Raw genomic sequence first — 20,752 nt, 5'->3', positions numbered from 1 at the left:
CAGTCTATTGGTGCTATCATGCCAACTCTAGCCTGAGAGCCAGTCTGTTGGTGCTATCATGCCAACTCTAGCCTGAGAGCCAGTCTGTTGGTGATATCATGCCAACTCTAGCCTGAGAGCCAGTCTATTGGTGCTATCATGCCAACTCTAGCCTGAGAGCCAGTCTGTTGGTGCTATCATGCCAACTCTAGCCTGAGAGCCAGTCTGTTGGTGCTATCATGCCAACTCTAGCCTGAGAGCCAGTCTGTTGGTGATATCATGCCAACTCTAGCCTGAGGGCCAGTCTGTTGGTGCTATCATGCCCACTCTAGCCTGAGGGCCAGTCTGTTGGTGATATCATGCCCACTCTAGCCTGAGGGCCAGTCTGTTGGTGCTATCATGCCCACTCTAGCCTGAGAGCCAGTCTGTTGGTGCTATCATGCCAACTCTAGCCTGAGAGCCAGTCTGTTGGTGATATCATGCCAACTCTAGCCTGAGAGCCAGTCTATTGGTGCTATCATGCCAACTCTAGCCTGAGAGCCAGTCTGTTGGTGCTATCATGCCAACTCTAGCCTGAGAGCCAGTCTGTTGGTGCTATCATGCCAACTCTAGCCTGAGAGCCAGTCTGTTGGTGCTATCATGCCAACTCTAGCCTGAGAGCCAGTCTGTTGGTGATATCATGCCAACTCTAGCCTGAGAGCCAGTCTATTGGTGCTATCATGCCAACTCTAGCCTGAGAGCCAGTCTGTTGGTGCTATCATGCCAACTCTAGCCTGAGAGCCAGTCTGTTGGTGCTATCATGCCAACTCTAGCCTGAGAGCCAGTCTGTTGGTGATATCATGCCAACTCTAGCCTGAGAGCCAGTCTATTGGTGCTATCATGCCAACTCTAGCCTGAGAGCCAGTCTGTTGGTGCTATCATGCCAACTCTAGCCTGAGAGCCAGTCTGTTGGTGCTATCATGCCAACTCTAGCCTGAGAGCCAGTCTGTTGGTGCTATCATGCCAACTCTAGCCTGAGAGCCAGTCTGTTGGTGATATCATGCCCACTCTAGCCTGAGGGCCAGTCTGTTGGTGCTATCATGCCCACTCTAGCCTGAGGGCCAGTCTGTTGGTGATATCATGCCCACTCTAGCCTGAGGGCCAGTCTGTTGGTGCTATCATGCCCACTCTAGCCTGAGAGCCAGTCTGTTGGTGATATCATGCCAACTCTAGCCTGAGAGCCAGTCTGTTGGTGATATCATGCCCACTCTAGCCTGAGGGCCAGTCTGTTGGTGCTATCATGCCAACTCTAGCCTGAGAGCCAGTCTGTTGGTGATATCATGCCAACTCTAGCCTGAGAGCCAGTCTGTTGGTGCTATCATGCCAACTTTAGCCTGAGAGCCAGTCTGCTGGTGCTATCATGCCCACTCATTGTCACTTTTGGGTTGACATCTGACAATGAGCTATGGAGCACAAATTGATCTGGGACCAGGCTATAGAAGGAGACAACAGATCTGGGACCAGGCTATAGATGGAGACATCAGATCTGGGACCAGGCTATAGAAGGAGACAACAGATCTGAGACCAGGCTATAGAAGGAGACAACAGATCTGAGACCAGGTTAACAACCCTTCAGGGAGAATAAAATGGATCTAATCTCATCCACAACAGAACAGACACACCGTTGGCTGATGACGTTATAGAATAGTTAGTCAAAGTACAGAAAGACAACAACAAAGGCTCTGTTTAAAAAATAGATTTATTTGTAAAACAAGGATGTTTTTTCCAATCAGCCTCCCTTCTCCTACGCTTCGTAAAGCACGATTGATACATGGAATTTTGATTAGGAAAATCTGTCAAATCTGAGAATTCAGTTATGCTTCTGAAAAGCTATGAAGAAAAATATGGATGGCACCATTATTGGTGAAAATGGTAACATGAATATGTGCCTGATACAGTATATTTGACTCAAATTAGGATAATATGTAGATGCTTTTTCTCTCAAAAGGACACAACAATATCAATTGGCATAGTACATTTTGGGAGGGAAAACAAGCAAGGAGTCACAGGACTCTACATTCACGCTGACACTACACTACACACACACACACACACACTACACACACACACACACACACACACACTACACACACACACACACACTACACACACACACACACACACACACACACACACACTTCCCACTGGGCAAAAACGGGTTGAATCAAGGTTGTTTCCTCGTCATTTCAACCCAACAAATCAATGTGATGATGTTGAATCAACATAGAAAACAGATTAGATTCGCAAAAAGTAATCAACAAAAGGATATTTATTCACCCAACTTTTAACCTAATTCCAATGACATGGTGAAAAGTTTAGTTGAATTCACAAATTCTAGAACATTACATCATCATGACATCATCTTGCCTTCTCTGAGAGAAATCACATTTGTTTTAAATTTCACATATTTTTTTTCAGTTTCCAAAAAATATAAAATGTTTTTTTGTTTGTTTGTCATCTACATATTAAAAATCATAAGAGGTTAGCAGACACCATATGTACAGCCACTTGCATTCCTTTTTTTATTTTTTATAATATAAATAATTATAGCAGTTGTTGTCAATGTCATGGTAGCTTTTATCACAAACTATCATTTTCGAGTCTGAATTAGAAGTGTTTGAAGCATAATATTGCCTTAGATTGTGACTACATATTAATATGTGTGAGAGCGTGCTATTATGTTGGTAAAGAAAACAGACCTATTTGATTTGATTTGAACATTTCAGGTCTGGTTCCTCCTGACCAATAGGAACAGAATGAGAAATAGAAGCCATTCTAGTTCTGTGATTCTGACCATTCTGACCAATCAGTAGTTAAACTGCCCCCCAAAAAAGTGCTCAGCTGTAGTGATATACAAACGTAAAGGCAGTAGTAATGTTATAAATATATGGGGAACAACATTTCTTGACAGGAAGTTGTACATCCACCATCGTTACTCTCAAAGCTTTGATCCACTCGTATGAATACAACTAGGTACCTCAACAGTGTATTGAATCAACCAAAGACATGCTGAGTGGCCAGTCAGAATACAGATATGTGAAAAAGCTTGAGTAACATAGGAAGCATAAATAGAGGCACAAGAATGCATCGATCATGAATGCAGTCTGTCTGAATGCAGTCTGTCTGTCTGAATGCAGTCTGTCTGCCTGTCTGTCTGAATGCAGTCTGTCTGCCTGTCTGTCTGAATGCAGTCTGTCTGCCTGTCTGTCTGAACGCAGTCTGTCTGCCTGTCTGAATGCAGTCTGCCTGTCTGAACGCAGTCTGTCTGCCTGTCTGAATGCAGTCTGCCTGTCTGTCTGAATGCAGTCTGTCTGCCTGTCTGTCTGTCTGAATGCAGTCTGTCTGTCTGAATGCAGTCTGTCTGCCTGTCTGTCTGAATGCAGTCTGCCTGTCTGTCTGAATGCAGTCTGTCTGCCTGTCTGTCTGAATGCAGTCTGTCTGCCTGTCTGTCTGAATGCAGTCTGTCTGCCTGTCTGTCTGAATGCAGTCTGTCTGTCTGTCTGAATGCAGTCTGCCTGTCTGTCTGAATGCAGTCTGTCTGTCTGTCTGAATGCAGTCTGCCTGTCTGTCTGAATGCAGTCTGTCTGCCTGTCTGTCTGTCTGAATGCAGTCTGTCTGTCTGAATGCAGTCTGTCTGCCTGTCTGTCTGTCTGAATGCAGTCTGTCTGCCTGTCTGTCTGTCTGTCGGTCTGTGCCTGCCTGTCTGCCTGCCTGCCTGCCTGCCTGTCTGTCTATCTGTCTGTCTGTCTGTCTGTCTGTCTGTCTGCAACAAGGGGACAGACCGACAGACATCCTTCCTGCTTCGTATAGAGCAGAACTGGATGAACTGTATCTCTCTCTTCAACCATGTACTGTTGTATCTTACTCGCCAGAGACAGAGACACAGCAACTGTAGGAGTGACCAGGAGCAGTGTTGTTGTTGGGGTGATGTCACAGTGATGTCACAGTGGTGGAGCGGACTGTTTGGGTAGGACCAAGGTTAGGGCTGGGGGCTCTAAGGTTAGGGCTGGGAGCTCTAAGGTTAGGGCTGGGAGCTCTAAGGTTAGGGCTGGGAGCTCTAAGGTTAGAGCCGAGGCTGGGGTTCAACCCAGGGATAGGTGAGCGGGGCTGGGCCTGATGATCCCCTGGAGAGATACTCTCAGCCAGCCTGCTGAGCTGTTCATCCCACTGCTTAAGGAGCTCATCCAGGTGTCTCTGGCGGATCAGCAGGGCTGGTTTCATACAGACGAAGTGCTGGTAGTCTCTAAGCTGCGGCCCAGTCAGGTACCCACCCAGGATGTCCAGTACCACACGCTCCCGCCGGTCCAGATTCTCCTTCAGCTCCCTGGCATCCTCGTGCTGACTACACAGCTGCCTGCGCTTCTGCTGTAAGGACTCCTGAGTTAACACAGATATATAGATGATTAAAGACATCCTGGTGCTGACGACACAGATTCCAGAGGGCAGAGAGAGACTGTTAGTGATAGGTGAATAGAGTCTTTACACAGAGAAACTCCTGGTTAAACTAGAGGTGATAGACATCCTGTCTGCTGTAGACTCCTGAGGGAGAGATAGAGAGGATGTGGGTTAGTAAATACACACAGACACTATGACCTGGCACCACCTAGTGGCCATCATGTGACACATCTACAGAACCATGTTCGTTATGAATGAGATAGGACACCAGTAGAGGAAACTAGATTAGTAAAAGCCTTGATAACACATGAGGACGTTTGAGTAAAGTACAGCAACCCGGGCTGAACGACACCCTCTCAGGAGGGCAGAATAGAAGGTCGCAGGAATCAATCCGTGTCTCAGAGGAGAGGAGCCCTGTAGTACCAGTGACTGAAGTAAAATCACATTTTAACACACCGTGGCGTTCCTTCGTTAAGGGAGGGAGGCTGAGGTAGCACCATGATGTCCCCGCTCCTTAACACGAGTGTAAGGCTTGATTAAAAAGCCCAGGCTCCGTCAGAACATCCTGTAGACCAACAAGCTGTCTGCCGGTCTGTGACCTCATTCAATACCACAATATGAGACAGACTGTCTGGAGCAAAGTGTGATTCCCTGGAAGTCAAGGAGGTCGGAGGTATCTATTAAAATGCACATCTTCATCTCAGCGAGACCAGGCTGGTAAAATACAAGGGACCCTAAAAATAGCCTGCGGTGTTAGGGGTCTCCTTCACACTGTGATTCTCTGACTGTAGTATGTAGAGTGGAGTATCTTCACCCTCTTCTGTGCTGTTATGTGTGTAGTGTAGTGTTAGTGTAGTGTTAGTATAGTGTTAGTGTAGTGTTAGTGTATTGTTAGTGTAGTGTTAGTATAGTGTTAGTATAGTGTTAGTGAAGTGTTAGTGTTAGTGTAGTGTTAGTGTTAGTGTAGTGTTAGTATAGTGTTAGTGTAGTGTTAGTGAAGTGTTAGTGTAGTGTTAGTATAGTGTTAGTATAGTGTTAGTGAAGTGTTAGTGTTAGTGTAGTGTTAGTGTAGTGTAGTGTTAGTGTAGTGTTAGTATAGTGTTAGTGTAGTGTTAGTGTTAGTGTAGTGTTAGTATAGTGTTAGTATAGTGTAGTGTAGGTGAAGTGTTAGTGTAGTGTAGTGTTAGTGTTAGTGTAGTGTTAGTATAGTGTAGTGTTAGTGTTAGTGTAGTATTAGTATAGTGTTAGTATAGTGTTAGTGTAGTGTTAGTGTAGTGTTAGTGTAGTGAAGTGTAGTGTTAGTGTAGTGAATTGTAGTGTTAGTGTAGTGTTAGTGTAGTGTTAGTGTAGTGTTAGTGTATTGTTAGTGTAGTGTTAGTATAGTGTTAGTATAGTGTTAGTGTAGTGTTAGTGTAGTGTTAGTGTAGTGTTAGTGTAGTGTTAGTATAGTGTTAGTGTATTGTTAGTGTAGTGTTAGTATAGTGTTAGTATAGTGTTAGTGTAGTGTTAGTGTAGTGTTAGTATAGTGTTAGTGTATTGTTAGTGTAGTGTTGTGTAGTGAAGTGTTAGTGTTAGTGTAGTGAAGTGTAGTGTTAGTGTAGTGTTAGTGTAGTGAATTGTAGTGTAGTGTTAGTGTAGTGTTAGTGAAGTGTTTGTGTAGTGTTAGAGTTGGTGTAGTGAATTGTAGTGTAGTGTAGTGTTAGTGTAGTGTTAGTGTATTGTTAGTGTAGTGTTAGTATGGTGTTAGTATAGTGTTAGTGTAGTGTTAGTGTTAGTGTAGTGTTAGTATAGTGTTAGTGTAGTGTAGTGTTAGTGTAGTGTTAGTGTAGTGTTAGTATAGTGTTAGTATAGTGTTAGTATAGTGTTAGTGTAGTGCAGTGTTAGTGTAGTGCAGTGTTGTGTAGTGTTAGTGTAGTGTTAGTGTTAGTATAGTGTTAGTATAGTGTTAGTATAGTGTTGGTGTAGTGCAGTGTTAGTGTAGTGTTAGTATGGTGTTGGTGTAGTGTTAGTGTATTGTTGGTGTAGTGTTAGTATAGTGTTAGTATAGTGTTAGTGAAGTGTTAGTGCAGTGTTGGTGTGTGTGTTAGTGTTGTTAGTGTAGTGTTAGTGTAGTGTTGGTGTTAGTGTAGTGTTAGTGTAGTGTAGTGTTGGTGTAGTGTAGTGTTGGTGTAGTGTTAGTGTGTTAGTGTGTGTAGTGTAGTGTTAGTGTAGTGTTAGTGTAGTGTTGTTAGTGTTGTTGGTGTAGTGTAGTGTTAGTGTAGTGTTAGTGCAATGTTGGTGTTAAGTGTTGTTAGTGTAGTGCAGTGTTAGTGTAGTGTTAGTGTAGTGTTGCAATGTGTGAAGTGTTAGTGTAGTGCAGTGTTAGTGTAGTGTAGTGTAGTGTTAGTGTAGTGCAGTGTTAGTGTAGTGTTAGTGTAGTGTGTTAGTGCAGTGTTAGTGTAGTGCAGTGTTAGTGTAGTGTTTAGTGTAGTGTTAGTGCGGTGTTAGTGTAGTGTTAGTGTAGTGTTAGTGTAGTGTAGTTGTTAGTGTAGTGTTAGTGTTAGTGTAGTGTTAGTGTTGTGTTAGAGTAGTGTTAGTGTAGTGTTAGTGTAGTGTTAGTGTAGGTAGTGTTAGTGTAGTGTTGGTTTGGTGTTGGTGTGGTGTTGGTGTAGTGTTGGTGTAGTGTAGTGTTAGTGAAGTGTTAGTGTAGTGTTAGTGTAGTGTTGGCGTACTGCAGTGTTAGTGTAGTGCAGTGTTAGCGTACTGCAGTGTTAGTGTAGTGTTAGTGTTAGTGTAGTGTAGTGTAGTGCAGTGTTAGTGTAGTGTAGTGTTAGTGTAGTGCAGTGTTAGTGTAGTGTTAGTGCAGTGTTAGTGTAGTGTTGGTGTATTGTAGTGTTAGTGTAGAGTAGTGTTAGTGTAGTGTAGTGTTGGTGTAGTGTTAGTGTATTGTAGTGTTGGTGTAGTGTAGTGTTGGTGTAGTGTAGTGCAGTGTTAGTGTAGTGTAGTGTTAGTGTAGTGTCATAGTGTAGTGTTGGTGTAGTGTTAGAGTAGTGTAGTGTTAGTGTGGTGTAGTGTTAGTGTAGTGTAGTGTTAGTGTAGTGTTAGTGTAGTGTAGTGTTAGTGTAGTGTTGGTGTATTGTAGTGTTAGTGTAGTGTTAGTGTAGTGTTAGTGTAGTGTAGTGTTAGTGTAGTGTTAGTGTAGTGTTAGTGTAGTGTTAGAGTAGTGTAGTGTTAGTGTAGTGTTAGTGTAGTGTTAGTGTAGTGTTAGTGTAGTGTAGTGTTAGTGTAGTGTTAGTGTAGTGTTAGTGTAGTGTAGTGTTAGTGTAGTGTTAGTGTAGTGTTAGTGTATAGTGTAGTGTAGTGTTAGTGTAGTGTTAGTGTTTGTGAAGTGTAGTGTTAGTGTTAGTGTAGTGAAGTGTTAGTGTAGTGTAGTGTATGTTTTGGTGTGTTGTGTAGTGTAGGTGTAGTGTGGTGTGTAGTGTATGTGTAGTGTAGGTGTAGTGTAGTGTTAGTGTAGTGTTAGTGTAGTGTTAGTGTAGTGTAGTGTTAGTGTAGTGTTAGTGTAGTGTTAGTGTAGTGTTAGTGTAGTGTAGTGTTAGTGTAGTGTTAGTGTAGTGTTAGTGTTAGTGTAGTGTAGTGTTAGTGTAGTGTAGTGTTAGTGAAGTGTAGTGTTAGTGTTAGTGTAGTGAAGTGTTAGTGTAGTGTAGTGTATGTTTTGGTGTGTTGTGTAGTGTAGGTGTAGTGTGGTGTGTAGTGTATGTGTAGTGTAGGTGTAGATGTAGTGTAAGTGTAGTGTTTAGGTGTAGTGTAGGTGTAGTGTATGTGTGGTGTAGGTGTAGTGTATGTGTAGCGTAGGTGTAGTGTAGGTGTAGTGTGTACAGTGTGTGAAGCCTCATCCTCTCCTCTTGGCTGTCCTCTGTCTCCTGTCTATCCAGGGAAGATAGGACATAGTGTATAATGTATAATGTATAGTGTATTTTTTTTTTTTTTATATTTCACCTTTATTTAACCAGGTAGGCAAGTTGAGAACAAGTTCTCATTTACAATTGCGACCTGGCCAAGATTAAGCAAAGCAGTTCGACACATACAACGACACAGAGTTACACATGGAGTAAAACAAACATACAGTCAATAATACAGAATAAACAAGTCTATATACAATGTGAGCAAATGAGGTGAGATAAGGGAGGTAAAGGCAAAAAAAGGCCATGGTGGCAAAGTAAATACAATATAGCAAGTAAAACACTGGAATGGTAGATTTGCAATGGAAGAATGTGCAAAGTAGAAATAAAAATAATGGAGTGCAAAGGAGCAAAATAAATTAATAAATTAAATACAGTAGGGAAAGAGGTAGTTGTTTGTTTTTAAATTATAGGTGGGCTATGTACAGGTGCAGTAATCTGTGAGCTGCTCTGACAGTTGGTGCTTAAAGCTAGTGAGGGAGATAAGTGTTTCCAGTTTCAGAGATGTTTGTAGTTTGTTCCAGTCATTGGCAGCAGAGAACTGGAGGGAGAGGCGGCCAAAGAAAGAATTGGTTTTGGGGGTGACTAGAGAGATATACCTGCTGGAGCGTGTGCTACAGGTGGGTGATGCTATGGTGACCAGCGAGCTGAGATAAGGGGGGACTTTACCTAGCAGGGTCTTGTAGTGTATAGTGTAGTTTAATGTCTCACCCTTTCCTCTTGGCTGTCCTCTGTCTCCTCCTCTCTGTCCAGGGCAGAGAGAGCGTTATCGACCCGGGCCAGCCGGCCACACAGAGACAGCAGAAGGTTGACTATCTTATCCATGTCCCCGATGAGCATCTTGTACTTCTCCCTCTCGTTGGGCTTACAGCGCTCCTGAACCAGGCTCTCCATGTGGCCCCCTAGGGCCCGGAACCTCCTCTGCTCCTCCGCCAGAACCTCCTTCTCCTCTCTCAAGGAGGTAACGCTCAGAGTCAGAGCCTGGAGTAGCTCCACCTAGAGGACGGGAGAAGTTAGCAACAACGGTGTATTGTGTCTATTGTGTCTCCACTTCTCTTTCACCAGAGATCTTCTGGATCCCCGAGGACCATAGGTTGGATGGGCATTTGTCTTTCATTTTCCTTACTTATTAATCAGTTAATTCAAAGATTCATGTAATTGTATTGCCGTTGATTTGATCTGATAAAAACAATTGTTTGCCAAAAACAAAAAGTATTTAAGGTAAATTCAGACCTTCTTCTGATTGAAGTCTGTCTCATCCTCATCCAGATCTGTGTCCACCTCGCCTCCTCCTCCTGCTCCTCCTCCTCCCTCTGTTCTCTGCAGCAGATTGGGTCCTATAGAACAGACATCATCTTGACTTCTACAAGAAGAAAGAAAATGATGTTTTATTGTCACATACACAGGAAAGGTGCAGTGAAATATGTTGTTTTACTGGGTCAGGCATAGTAGTACAGCACCCCATGGAACAGAGACATAAAGAACGTAGCAACAGTTAGCATTACTACCACTTGAATAGACTGACACATTACATCCTGAAACTCATGACCGAAACTGACACATATTGTAAAACAAGCAGTCAGCAACAAGCACTAGTCTGTTGAATAGTGTGTCTGAATGCCAAAATAATTAGTATGGTATTCTGGGTGTGTGTGTGTGTGTTCTTTGGGTGAAACACACACACACACACACACACACACACACACACACACACACACACACACACACACACACACACACACACACACACACACACACACACACACACACACACACACACACACACACACACACACACACACACACACACACTACTATAAGGAATGTGCTGTGGCTGGTTTGTTTTCATGACTTCATGGCAGGATGGATAGGCAGAATAGAATGTTTTAGACAGAACGACATCCAACAGTAGAATCAGGTTACACCCACCTCTGACACCGAGGATTCTAACAACCCAACTGTCCTCTGGTTCTATTTCAATATAATACATTTCATATTTTAAAATATTACCTATACAAATTCTCAAGTTATTTCCCAAATACTCAAAAATCCAGCCGAGATTTTGTAGAATATATACCATCTTGGGTTGAAAATGATAAACCTCCAGGAGGGTTTCTCTCCAGGAACAGAGTTGGAGATAAAACCTACAGGAGGGTATCTCTCCAGGAACAGGGTTGGAGTTAAAACCTACAGGAGGGTCTCTCTCCAGGAACAGGGTTGGAGTTAAAACCTACAGGAGGGTTTCTCTCCAGGAACAGGGTTGGAGTTAAAACCTACAGGAAGGGTAGCTCTCCAGGAACAGGGTTGGAGTTAAAACCTACAGGAGGGTCTCTCTCCAGGAACAGGGTTGGAGATAAAACCCACAGGAGGGTCTCTCTCCAGGAACAGGGTTGGAGTTAAAACCTACAGGAGGGTATCTCTCCAGGAACAGGGTTGGAGTTAAAACCTACAGGAAGGGTAGCTCTCCAGGAACAGGGTTGGAGTTAAAACCTTCAGGAGGGTTTCTCTCCAGGAACAGGGTTGGAGTTAAAACCTTCAGGAGGGTTTCTCTCCAGGAACAGGGTTGTAGTTAAAACCTTCAGGAGGGTCTCTCTCCAGGAACAGGGTTGGAGTTAAAACCTACAGGAAGGGTAGTTCTCCAGGAATAGGGTTGGAGTTAAAACCTACAGGAAGGGTAGCTCTCCAGGAACAGGGTTGGAGTTAAAACCTACAGGAAGGGTAGCTCTCCAGGAACAGGGTTGGAGTTAAAACCTACAGGAAGGGTAGCTCTCCAGGAACAGGGTTGGAGTTAAAACCTACAGGAAGGGTAGCTCTCCAGGAACAGGGTTGGAGTTAAAACCTACAGGAAGGGTAGCTCTCCAGGAACAGGGTTGGAGTTAAAACCTACAGGAAGGGTAGCTCTCCAGGAACAGGGTTGGAGTTAAAACCTTCAGGAGGGTTTCTCTCCAGGAACAGGGTTGGAGTTAAAACCTTCAGGAGGGTCTCTCTCCAGGAACAGGGTTGGAGTTAAAACCTACAGGAGGGTTTCTCTCCAGGAACAGGGTTGGAGTTAAAACCTTCAGGAGGGTCTCTCTCCAGGAACAGGGTTGGAGTTAAAACCTACAGGAAGGGTAGCTCTCCAGGAACAGGGTTGGAGTTAAAACCTACAGGAAGGGTAGCTCTCCAGGAACAGGGTTGGAGTTAAAACCTACAGGAAGGGTAGCTCTCCAGGAACAGGGTTGGAGTTAAAACCTACAGGAAGGGTAGCTCTCCAGGAACAGGGTTGGAGTTAAAACCTACAGGAAGGGTAGCTCTCCAGGAACAGGGTTGGAGCCCTGGTTTAGAGTACAGGATCAGAGCCTTTTTCACATGTACAAAAAGCATGGTCACGTTTTGTTCTACAAGCTGCTATGTTAATTCATGTCAGTAGACGGCAGTGCTGCTCAGCCTCCACCAAGAGACAGTATGATCTGATGTTACCTAGCTCTAACATGGAGAGAGACAGTATGACCTGATGTTACCTAGCTCTAACATGGAGAGAGACAGACAGAGAGACAGACAGTATGATATGATGTTACCTAGCTCTAACATGGAGAGAGACAGTATGACCTGATGTTACCTAGCTCTAACATGGAGAGAGACAGTATGACCTGATGTTACCTAGCTCTAACATGGAGAGAGACAGACAGACAGAGAGACAGACAGTATGATCTGATGTTACCTAGCTCTAACATGGAGAGAGAGAGACAGTATGACCTGATGTTACCTAGCTCTAACATGGAGAGAGACAGACAGTATGATATGATGTTACCTAGCTCTAACATGGAGAGACAGACAGTATGATATGATGTTACCTAGCTCTAACATGGAGAGAGAGAGACAGTATGATCTGATGTTACCTAGCTCTAACATGGAGAGAGACAGACAGTATGTTCTGATGTTACCTAGCTCTAACATGGAGAGAGACAGACAGTATGATATGATGTTACCTAGCTCTAACATGGAGAGAGACAGACAGACAGACAGAGAGACAGACAGCATGATATGATGTTACCTAGCTCTAACATGGAGAGAGAGACAGACAGTATGATATGATGTTACCTAGCTCTAACATGGAGAGAGACAGACAGTATGATATGATGTTACCTAGCTCTAACATGGAGAGAGAGACAGTATGACCTGATGTTACCTAGCTCTAACATGGAGAGACAGACAGTATGACCTGATGTTACCTAGCTCTAACATGGAGAGAGACAGACAGACAGAGAGACAGACAGTATGACCTGATGTTACCTAGCTCTAACATGGAGAGAGAGAGACAGTATGATATGATGTTACCTAGCTCTAACATGGAGAGAGAGACAGTATGACCTGATGTTACCTAGCTCTAACATGGAGAGACAGACAGTATGACCTGATGTTACCTAGCTCTAACATGGAGAGAGACAGTATGACCTGATGTTACCTAGCTCTAACATGGAGAGAGACAGACAGAGAGACAGTATGACCTGATGTTACCTAGCTCTAACATGGAGAGAGAGACAGTATGACCTGATGTTACCTAGCTCTAACATGGAGAGAGAGAGAGACAGTATGATATGATGTTACCCAGCTCTAACATGGAGAGAGACAGACAGTATGTTCTGATGTTACCTAGCTCTAACATGGAGAGAGACAGACAGTATGATATGATGTTACCTAGCTCTAACATGGAGAGAGAGACAGACAGTATGACCTGATGTTGCCTAGCTCTAACATGGAGAGAGAGACAGACAGTATGATATGATGTTAACTAGCTCTAACATGGAGAGAGAGACAGACAGTATGATATGATGTTACCTAGCTCTAACATGGAGAGAGAGACAGACAGTATGATATGATGTTACCTAGCTCTAACATGGAGAGAGACAGACAGACAGAGAGACAGACAGTATGATATGATGTTACCTAGCTCTAACATGGAGAGAGACAGACAGTATGACCTGATGTTGCCTAGCTCTAACATGGAGAGAGAGACAGACAGTATGATATGATGTTACCTAGCTCTAACATGGAGAGAGAGACAGTATGATCTGATGTTACCTAGCTCTAACATGGAGAGAGAGACAGACAGACAGAGAGACAGACAGTATGATATGATGTTACCTAGCTCTAACATGGAGAGAGAGACAGACAGACAGAGACAGACAGTATGATATGATGTTACCTAGCTCTAACATGGAGAGAGACAGACAGAGAGAGAGACAGACAGTATGATATGATGTTACCTAGCTCTAACATGGAGAGAGAGACAGACAGACAGAGAGACAGACAGTATGATATGATGTTACCTAGCTCTAACATGGAGAGAGAGAGAGACAGTATGATATGATGTTACCTAGGTCTAACATGGAGAGAGAGACAGTATGACCTGATGTTACCTAGCTCTAACATGGAGAGAGAGAGAGACAGTATGATATGATGTTACCTAGCTCTAACATGGAGAGAGACAGACAGTATGACCTGATGTTACCTAGCTCTAACATGGAGAGAGAGACAGTATGACCTGATGTTACCTAGCTCTAACATGGAGAGAGACAGACAGTATGATATGATGTTACCTAGCTCTAACATGGAGAGAGACAGTATGACCTGATGTTACCTAGCTCTAACATGGAGAGAGACAGACAGTATGATATGATGTTACCTAGCTCTAACATGGAGAGAGACAGTATGATATGATGTTACTTAGCTCTAACATGGAGAGAGACAGTATGATATGATGTTACCTAGCTCTAACATGGAGAGAGACAGTATGATATGATGTTACCTAGCTCTAACATGGAGAGAGACAGTATGATATGATGTTACCTAGCTCTAACATGAAGAGAGAGACAGACAGACAGAGAACTATAGTTTCCAGGATATCAGCAGTTCTGAACAGTTATCATTCCGTGGCGTCAGAGTCAACCGTTATCTGTGTGAACCATTTCTCTCTAAACAATTTGTTCATAATGAAAACAAAACAGACAGACTTTAAAATTGTTTTTTTGCAATTTCACCTTGAAACCCCTGAGATATGATATCCTTTCCCTTGCTTACCTAGCTTCTCTGATGTCATGGTCTATTTTAAAAGCGAAGAGTTCTCTTGTGATAACAGGTGTCTATAATAAATGTTACCAGCCTCAACAAAGGTCCTATGTTCTGTCGTATCTCATGAACCCTGATCAAACAGTCTAACCTTTTATTTAGTTACATAACATGAATTAAACACACACACTAAGCACACACACGAAGGCATGAACGCACACGCACACACACACACTCACTCACACTTCCTCATTCCCTCTGGATAACCAGACCTCCCTAAATCCCTCCCCCCCTTTCCTCCCCTCGCTCCTCTCCGTCCCTCACCTGTCCTCCAGACAGGTGCTGGTCCTGCGGCGTTGCCACGGCAACCTCTCTCGCCCCGCAGGGAAGATCTCCTCCATTAGGTCCATGGTCCGTCCGCCCTCTGCCCAGCTGTCCAGCATCGGGGTCAGGCTCTTATCCCCCCGGGACACCAGCTGTCTGGCCAGGGCCTCCACCCTCAGCTCCCCAGCAGACCTCTCCCTCCTGGCCGGGAGATGGTACTCTTGCCCCAGGCTTTCCTCACCGCTAGGCCCCTGCTGGGGCTCTGGGAAACTGCTGCTGAGGGTGGTGGGGGTCTCAGGCTGGGGCTCAGGGGTAAGGCTTGGCCTCGGAGAGACAGACAGGGGGATAGAGGGGGGGACTGTCTGACGGTAGGAGGGGGGGAGAAATGGGAACTCACAGCTGCATGTACAGAAACACAAAAAGACGAGGTTCACAACACCGGATGGATAAATGGTCTACGTTTTGTTCAAAACTTTAACATGGATGATTAGAATATTTTCAGTGTTACTACGTTCCTTTACATTAGATCATGTAAATATATAGTGCAGAGTACTATGGCTCTCTGTAATCAATGCACCAGTCAATATCACTGGCGTTTCATTATAACCTGTCACTGTTATTGTGCCATAATGTGTGTTGGTGGGAGCCAGTGGCGTGTACCTGTTGAGGTGCTGTAGCCCAGGTCCATGATGATTCTCCTCCTCCTCTCTGTCTGGGAGTGAGGAGGGGGGCAGGAGAGGGGGAGGCGGCGGAGGGAAGTACTCTGTGATGTCCGTTTCCCTGATTGGCAGCGGGGGAGGAATAGGGGAGGGAGGGGCCGGTTCCTGGAGGAATACCTCGTCATAGTCCTGTAGTGAGACTGTGGGAGGGGCTAGGTGTGGAGCTACTTGTAGGGGTGAGGTCTCTTGCAGAGTGGACTCTGAGATGCGGAGGGAGAGCAGGGTGTGTGGTCTGTGAGAGGTTTTAAATGGGGGTGGTGGTGGGGAGGCTTTGGGTAGGACGAGGGGTGGGTTGGTCTTTGGTGTAACGGCTGAAGCTTGAGGGCAGGGCCCCTCTTTCTGTCTGGGGAAGTCTTTCAGGGTCTCCTCCTCTGAGGTGCTGGTGTCTAAGGAGCCCTGGTTCTGGCCCTGGGCCATGGCCTGCTGTAGATGTTCTGTGGGGCTTCTTCTGACCTCTGGGTGAACCTGGGCCTCTGGGGACATGGTCCCGAGTGTGGCGGTCTGCAGCAGGGTTGGGAAGGCTATGGCATCCAGGTTGGCCTGGCTCAACCTCTCATTGGCCTGAATGGATGGATGAATGGATGAATGGATGGATGAATAGATGAATGGATGGATGGATGGATGAATGGATGAATGGATGGATGGATGAATGGATGGATGAATGGATGGATGAATAGATGAATGGATGGATGGATGGATGGATGAATGGATGGATGAATGGATGGATGAATAGATGAATGGATGGATGGATGAATGGATGGATGAATGGATGGATGAATTCATTAATACTTAATTTTCCTCATAGAGACATTTTTCTGGCAACGACAGAAGCATTCTTGGCAAACATATAAATACATCAAAATACAGACAACCCTCCAATTATATACAACCCTCCAATTATATACAACCCTCCAACCCTCCAATTATATACAACCCTCCAATTATATACAACCCTTCAATTATATACAACCCTCCAATTATATACAACCCTCCAATTATATACAACCCTCCAATTATATACAACCCTCCAATTATATACAACCCTTCAATTATATAAACCCTCCAATTATATACAACCCTCCAATTATATACAACCCTCCAATTATATACAACCCTCCAATTATATACAACCCTCTAATTATATACAACCCTCCAATTATATACAACCCTCCAATTATATACAACCCTCTAATTATATACAACCCTCCAATTATATAAACCCTCCAATTATATAAACCCTCCAATTATATACAACCCTCCAATTATATAAACCCTCCAATTATATAAACCCTCCAATTATATAAACCCTCCAATTATATACAACCCTCCAATTATATAAACCCTCCAATTATATAAACCCTCCAATTATATACAACCCTCCAATTATATAAACCCTCCAATTATATACAACCCTCCAATTATATACAACCCTCCAATTATATACAACCCTCCAATTATATAAACCCTCCAATTATATAAACCCTCCAATTATATACAACCCTCCAATTATATAAACCCTCCAATTATATACAACCCTCCAATTATATACAACCCTCCAATTATATAAACCCTCCAATTATATACAACCCTCCAATTATATAAACCCTCCAATTATATACAACCCTCCAATTATATACAACCCTCCAATTATATACAACCCTCCAATTATATAAACCCTCCAATTATATAAACCCTCCAATTATATACAACCCTCCAATTATATAAACCCTCCAATTATATACAACCCTCCAATTATATACAACCCTCCAATTATATAAACCCTCCAATTATATACAACCCTTCAATTATATACAACCCTCCAATTATATACAACCCTCCAATTATATAAACCCTCCAATTATATACAACCCTTCAATTATATAAACCCTCCAATTATATAAACCCTCCAATTATATAAACCCTCCAATTATATAAACCCTCCAATTATATACAACCCTCCAATTATATACAACCCTCCAATTATATACAACCCTCCAATTATATACAACCCTTCAATTATATAAACCCTCCAATTATATACAACCCTCCAATTATATAAACCCTCCAATTATATACAACCCTTCAATTATATAAACCCTCCAATTATATACAACCCTCCAATTATATAAACCCTCCAATTATATAAACCCTCCAATTATATACAACCCTCCAATTATATAAACCCTCCAATTATATAAACCCTCCAATTATATAAACCCTCCAATTATATACAACCCTCCAATTATATAAACCCTCCAATTATATAAACCCTCCAATTATATAAACCCTCCAATTATATAAACCCTCCAATTATATACAACCCTCCAATTATATACAACCCTCCAATTATATAAACCCTCCAATTATATAAACCCTCCAATTATATACAACCCTTCAATTATATAAACCCTCCAATTATATACAACCCTCCAATTATATACAACCCTTCAATTATATAAACCCTCCAATTATATAAACCCTCCAATTATATACAACCCTTCAACCCTCCAATTATATACTACCCTCCAATTATATACACCCTCCAACCCTCCAATTATATACAACCCTTCAATTATATAAACCCTCCAATTATATTCAACCCTCCAATTATATACAACCCTTCAATTATATAAACCCTCCAATTATATAAACCCTCCAATTATATACAACCCTTCAACCCTCCAATTATATACAACCCTTCAATTATATAAACCCTCCAATTATATAAACCCTCCAATTATATACAACCCTTCAATTATATAAACCCTCCAATTATATACAACCCTCCAATTATATACAACCCTCCAATTATATAAACCCTCCAATTATATACAACCCTTCAATTATATTCAACCCTTCAATTATATAAACCCTCCAATTATATACAACCCTCCAATTATATACAACCCTCCAATTATATACAACCCTTCAATTATATAAACCCTCCAATTATATACAACCCTCCAATTATATACAACCCTTCAATTATATTCAACCCTCCAATTATATAAACCCTCCAATTATATACAACCCTTCAATTATATAAACCCTCCAATTATATACAACCCTCCAATTATATACAACCCTTCAATTATATAAACCCTCCAATTATATACAACCCTCCAATTATATAAACCCTCCAATTATATACACCCTTCAATTATATAAACCCTCCAATTATATAAACCCTCCAATTATATACAACCCTCCAATTATATAAACCCTCCAATTATATACAACCCTTCAATTATATACAACCCTCCAATTATATAAACCCTCCAATTATATAAACCCTCCAATTATATAAACCCTCCAATTATATAAACCCTCCAATTATATACAACCCTCCAATTATATAAACCCTCCAATTATATAAACCCTCCAATTATATACAACCCTTCAATTATATACAACCCTCCAATTATATACATTTACATTTACATTTAAGTCATTTAGCAGACGCTCTTATCCAGAGCGACTTACAACCCTCCAATTATATACAACCCTCCAATTATATAAACCCTCCAATTATATACAACCCTCCAATTATATAAACCCTCCAATTATATAAACCCTCCAATTATATACAACCCTCTAATTATATACAACCCTCCAATTATATAAACCCTCCAATTATATACAACCCTCCAATTATATAAACCCTCCAATTATATAAACCCTCCAATTATATAAACCCTCCAATTATATACAACCCTCCAATTATATAAACCCTCCAATTATATACAACCCTCCAATTATATAAACCCTCCAATTATATAAACCCTCCAATTATATACAACCCTCCAATTATATAAACCCTCCAATTATATAAACCCTCCAATTATATAAACCCTCCAATTATATAAACCCTCCAATTATATAAACCCTCCAATTATATAAACCCTCCAATTATATACAACCCTCCAATTATATAAACCCTCCAATTATATAAACCCTCCAATTATATAAACCCTCCAATTATATAAACCCTCCAATTATATACAACCCTCCAATTATATACAACCCTCCAATTATATACAACCCTCCAATTATATACAACCCTCCAATTATATAAACCCTCCAATTATATAAACCCTCCAATTATATAAACCCTCCAATTATATACAACCCTCTAATTATATACAACCCTCCAATTATATACAACCCTCCAATTATACACAACACATATCCCAGGACTTCAGACAGAATGGATTACTTGCTCTTCAGTGTTAGACCTGTTATGTTATGTTGATGATGCTGTTCTCCTGGTCCTCTTTTGAATATCATAAAGTGTATTGTGACCCCTCTTAAATGTACTTCAAATAAACTCTTGAGTTGACTTGATTTTATAGACAGACAGACAGATTGACATACCTGCCAGTCCAAGCTGATAGTAGGGCTGGTGCCTGGGGGGGAGAAGGGGCAGGGTAGACCTACAGATGCAGCCAGGCTGGAGGCACTAAGGGCCCGCTGGCGGTCGGGGTTCTTCAGTCTATCTCTCCTCATCACAGGGGTGTTGCTTTGGAACGGGCTTTGGGTCAGTAGTAAGTGGGTGTCTGCACACTGGGACTGGGACATGGACTGGGAGGCAGACATCGGTCTGTCAGGATGCTGGTTGTCCATGGACCTGTAACACACACAGAGGAGACACACACACACACACACACACGAACACGGACACACAAACAAAACTGATAAGTGTGTGAGCTTCAACATCCCTTTACCAAACAGTTCCATGTTACCTCTCTTTACCAAACAGTTCCATCCCTGGTATGTTACCTCTCCCATCGACCATGGGGATATTATTAAGATAATGGAACGTGAGGATATTATTAAGAGAATGGACCGTGAGGATATTATTAAGAGAATGGACCATGAGGATATTATTAAGAGAATGGACCATGAGGATATTATTAAGATAATGGACCTTGACGATATTATTAAGAGAATGGACCATGAGGATATTATTAAGAGAATGGACTGTGAGGTTATTATTAAGAGAATGGACCGTGACGATATTATTAAGAGAATGGACCATGAGGATATAAGCCTTTTACTGCAGTGGTCTAAATCAGTGTGACAGAGTGTTTCTTGGTCGTCTTAAACAAATCTACTTTGAAACAAAAGTATCCACCTCACACACACGGTTATGGGTTTAAAATAAATAAGACACCTGTACCATGTCAGATGTATTATATTTTGAGTTAGCCTCCCAATATTACACTTGATATACATCATAGAAGACAGAAATATAATAGAACAGTTTGACATAGAAACACCAGATTTTCTGAGTTTAAAAATATTGTC

General features: G+C 42.2%; 1 protein-coding gene across 3 annotated transcripts in view; it reads right to left on the bottom strand.

The window, feature by feature from the left end:
* Positions 1-1,699: 1,699 nt before the first annotated feature.
* LOC115122490 (protein Shroom3-like) overlaps positions 1,700-20,752 on the bottom strand; it is a 166,312-nt gene continuing 147,259 nt past the window's right edge. For all 3 annotated transcript variants that reach the window (XM_065007629.1, XM_065007630.1, XM_065007631.1), the window contains 6 exons: positions 19,820-20,072; positions 15,387-16,006; positions 14,727-15,125; positions 9,588-9,717; positions 9,066-9,350; positions 1,700-4,395 (listed from right to left, as the gene is read on the bottom strand). In XM_065007629.1, coding sequence (XP_064863701.1) covers positions 3,949-4,395; positions 9,066-9,350; positions 9,588-9,717; positions 14,727-15,125; positions 15,387-16,006; positions 19,820-20,072 — 2,134 coding nt within the window. In that variant the 3' untranslated portion in view covers positions 1,700-3,948. The remainder of the gene's footprint in view (positions 4,396-9,065; positions 9,351-9,587; positions 9,718-14,726; positions 15,126-15,386; positions 16,007-19,819; positions 20,073-20,752) is intronic.

Source organism: Oncorhynchus nerka, linkage group LG22 (genome assembly GCF_034236695.1).
Source record: "Oncorhynchus nerka isolate Pitt River linkage group LG22, Oner_Uvic_2.0, whole genome shotgun sequence".
NCBI classification, from domain to species: domain Eukaryota; kingdom Metazoa; phylum Chordata; class Actinopteri; order Salmoniformes; family Salmonidae; genus Oncorhynchus; species Oncorhynchus nerka.
This window is presented reverse-complemented; position numbering and strand designations above follow the sequence as displayed.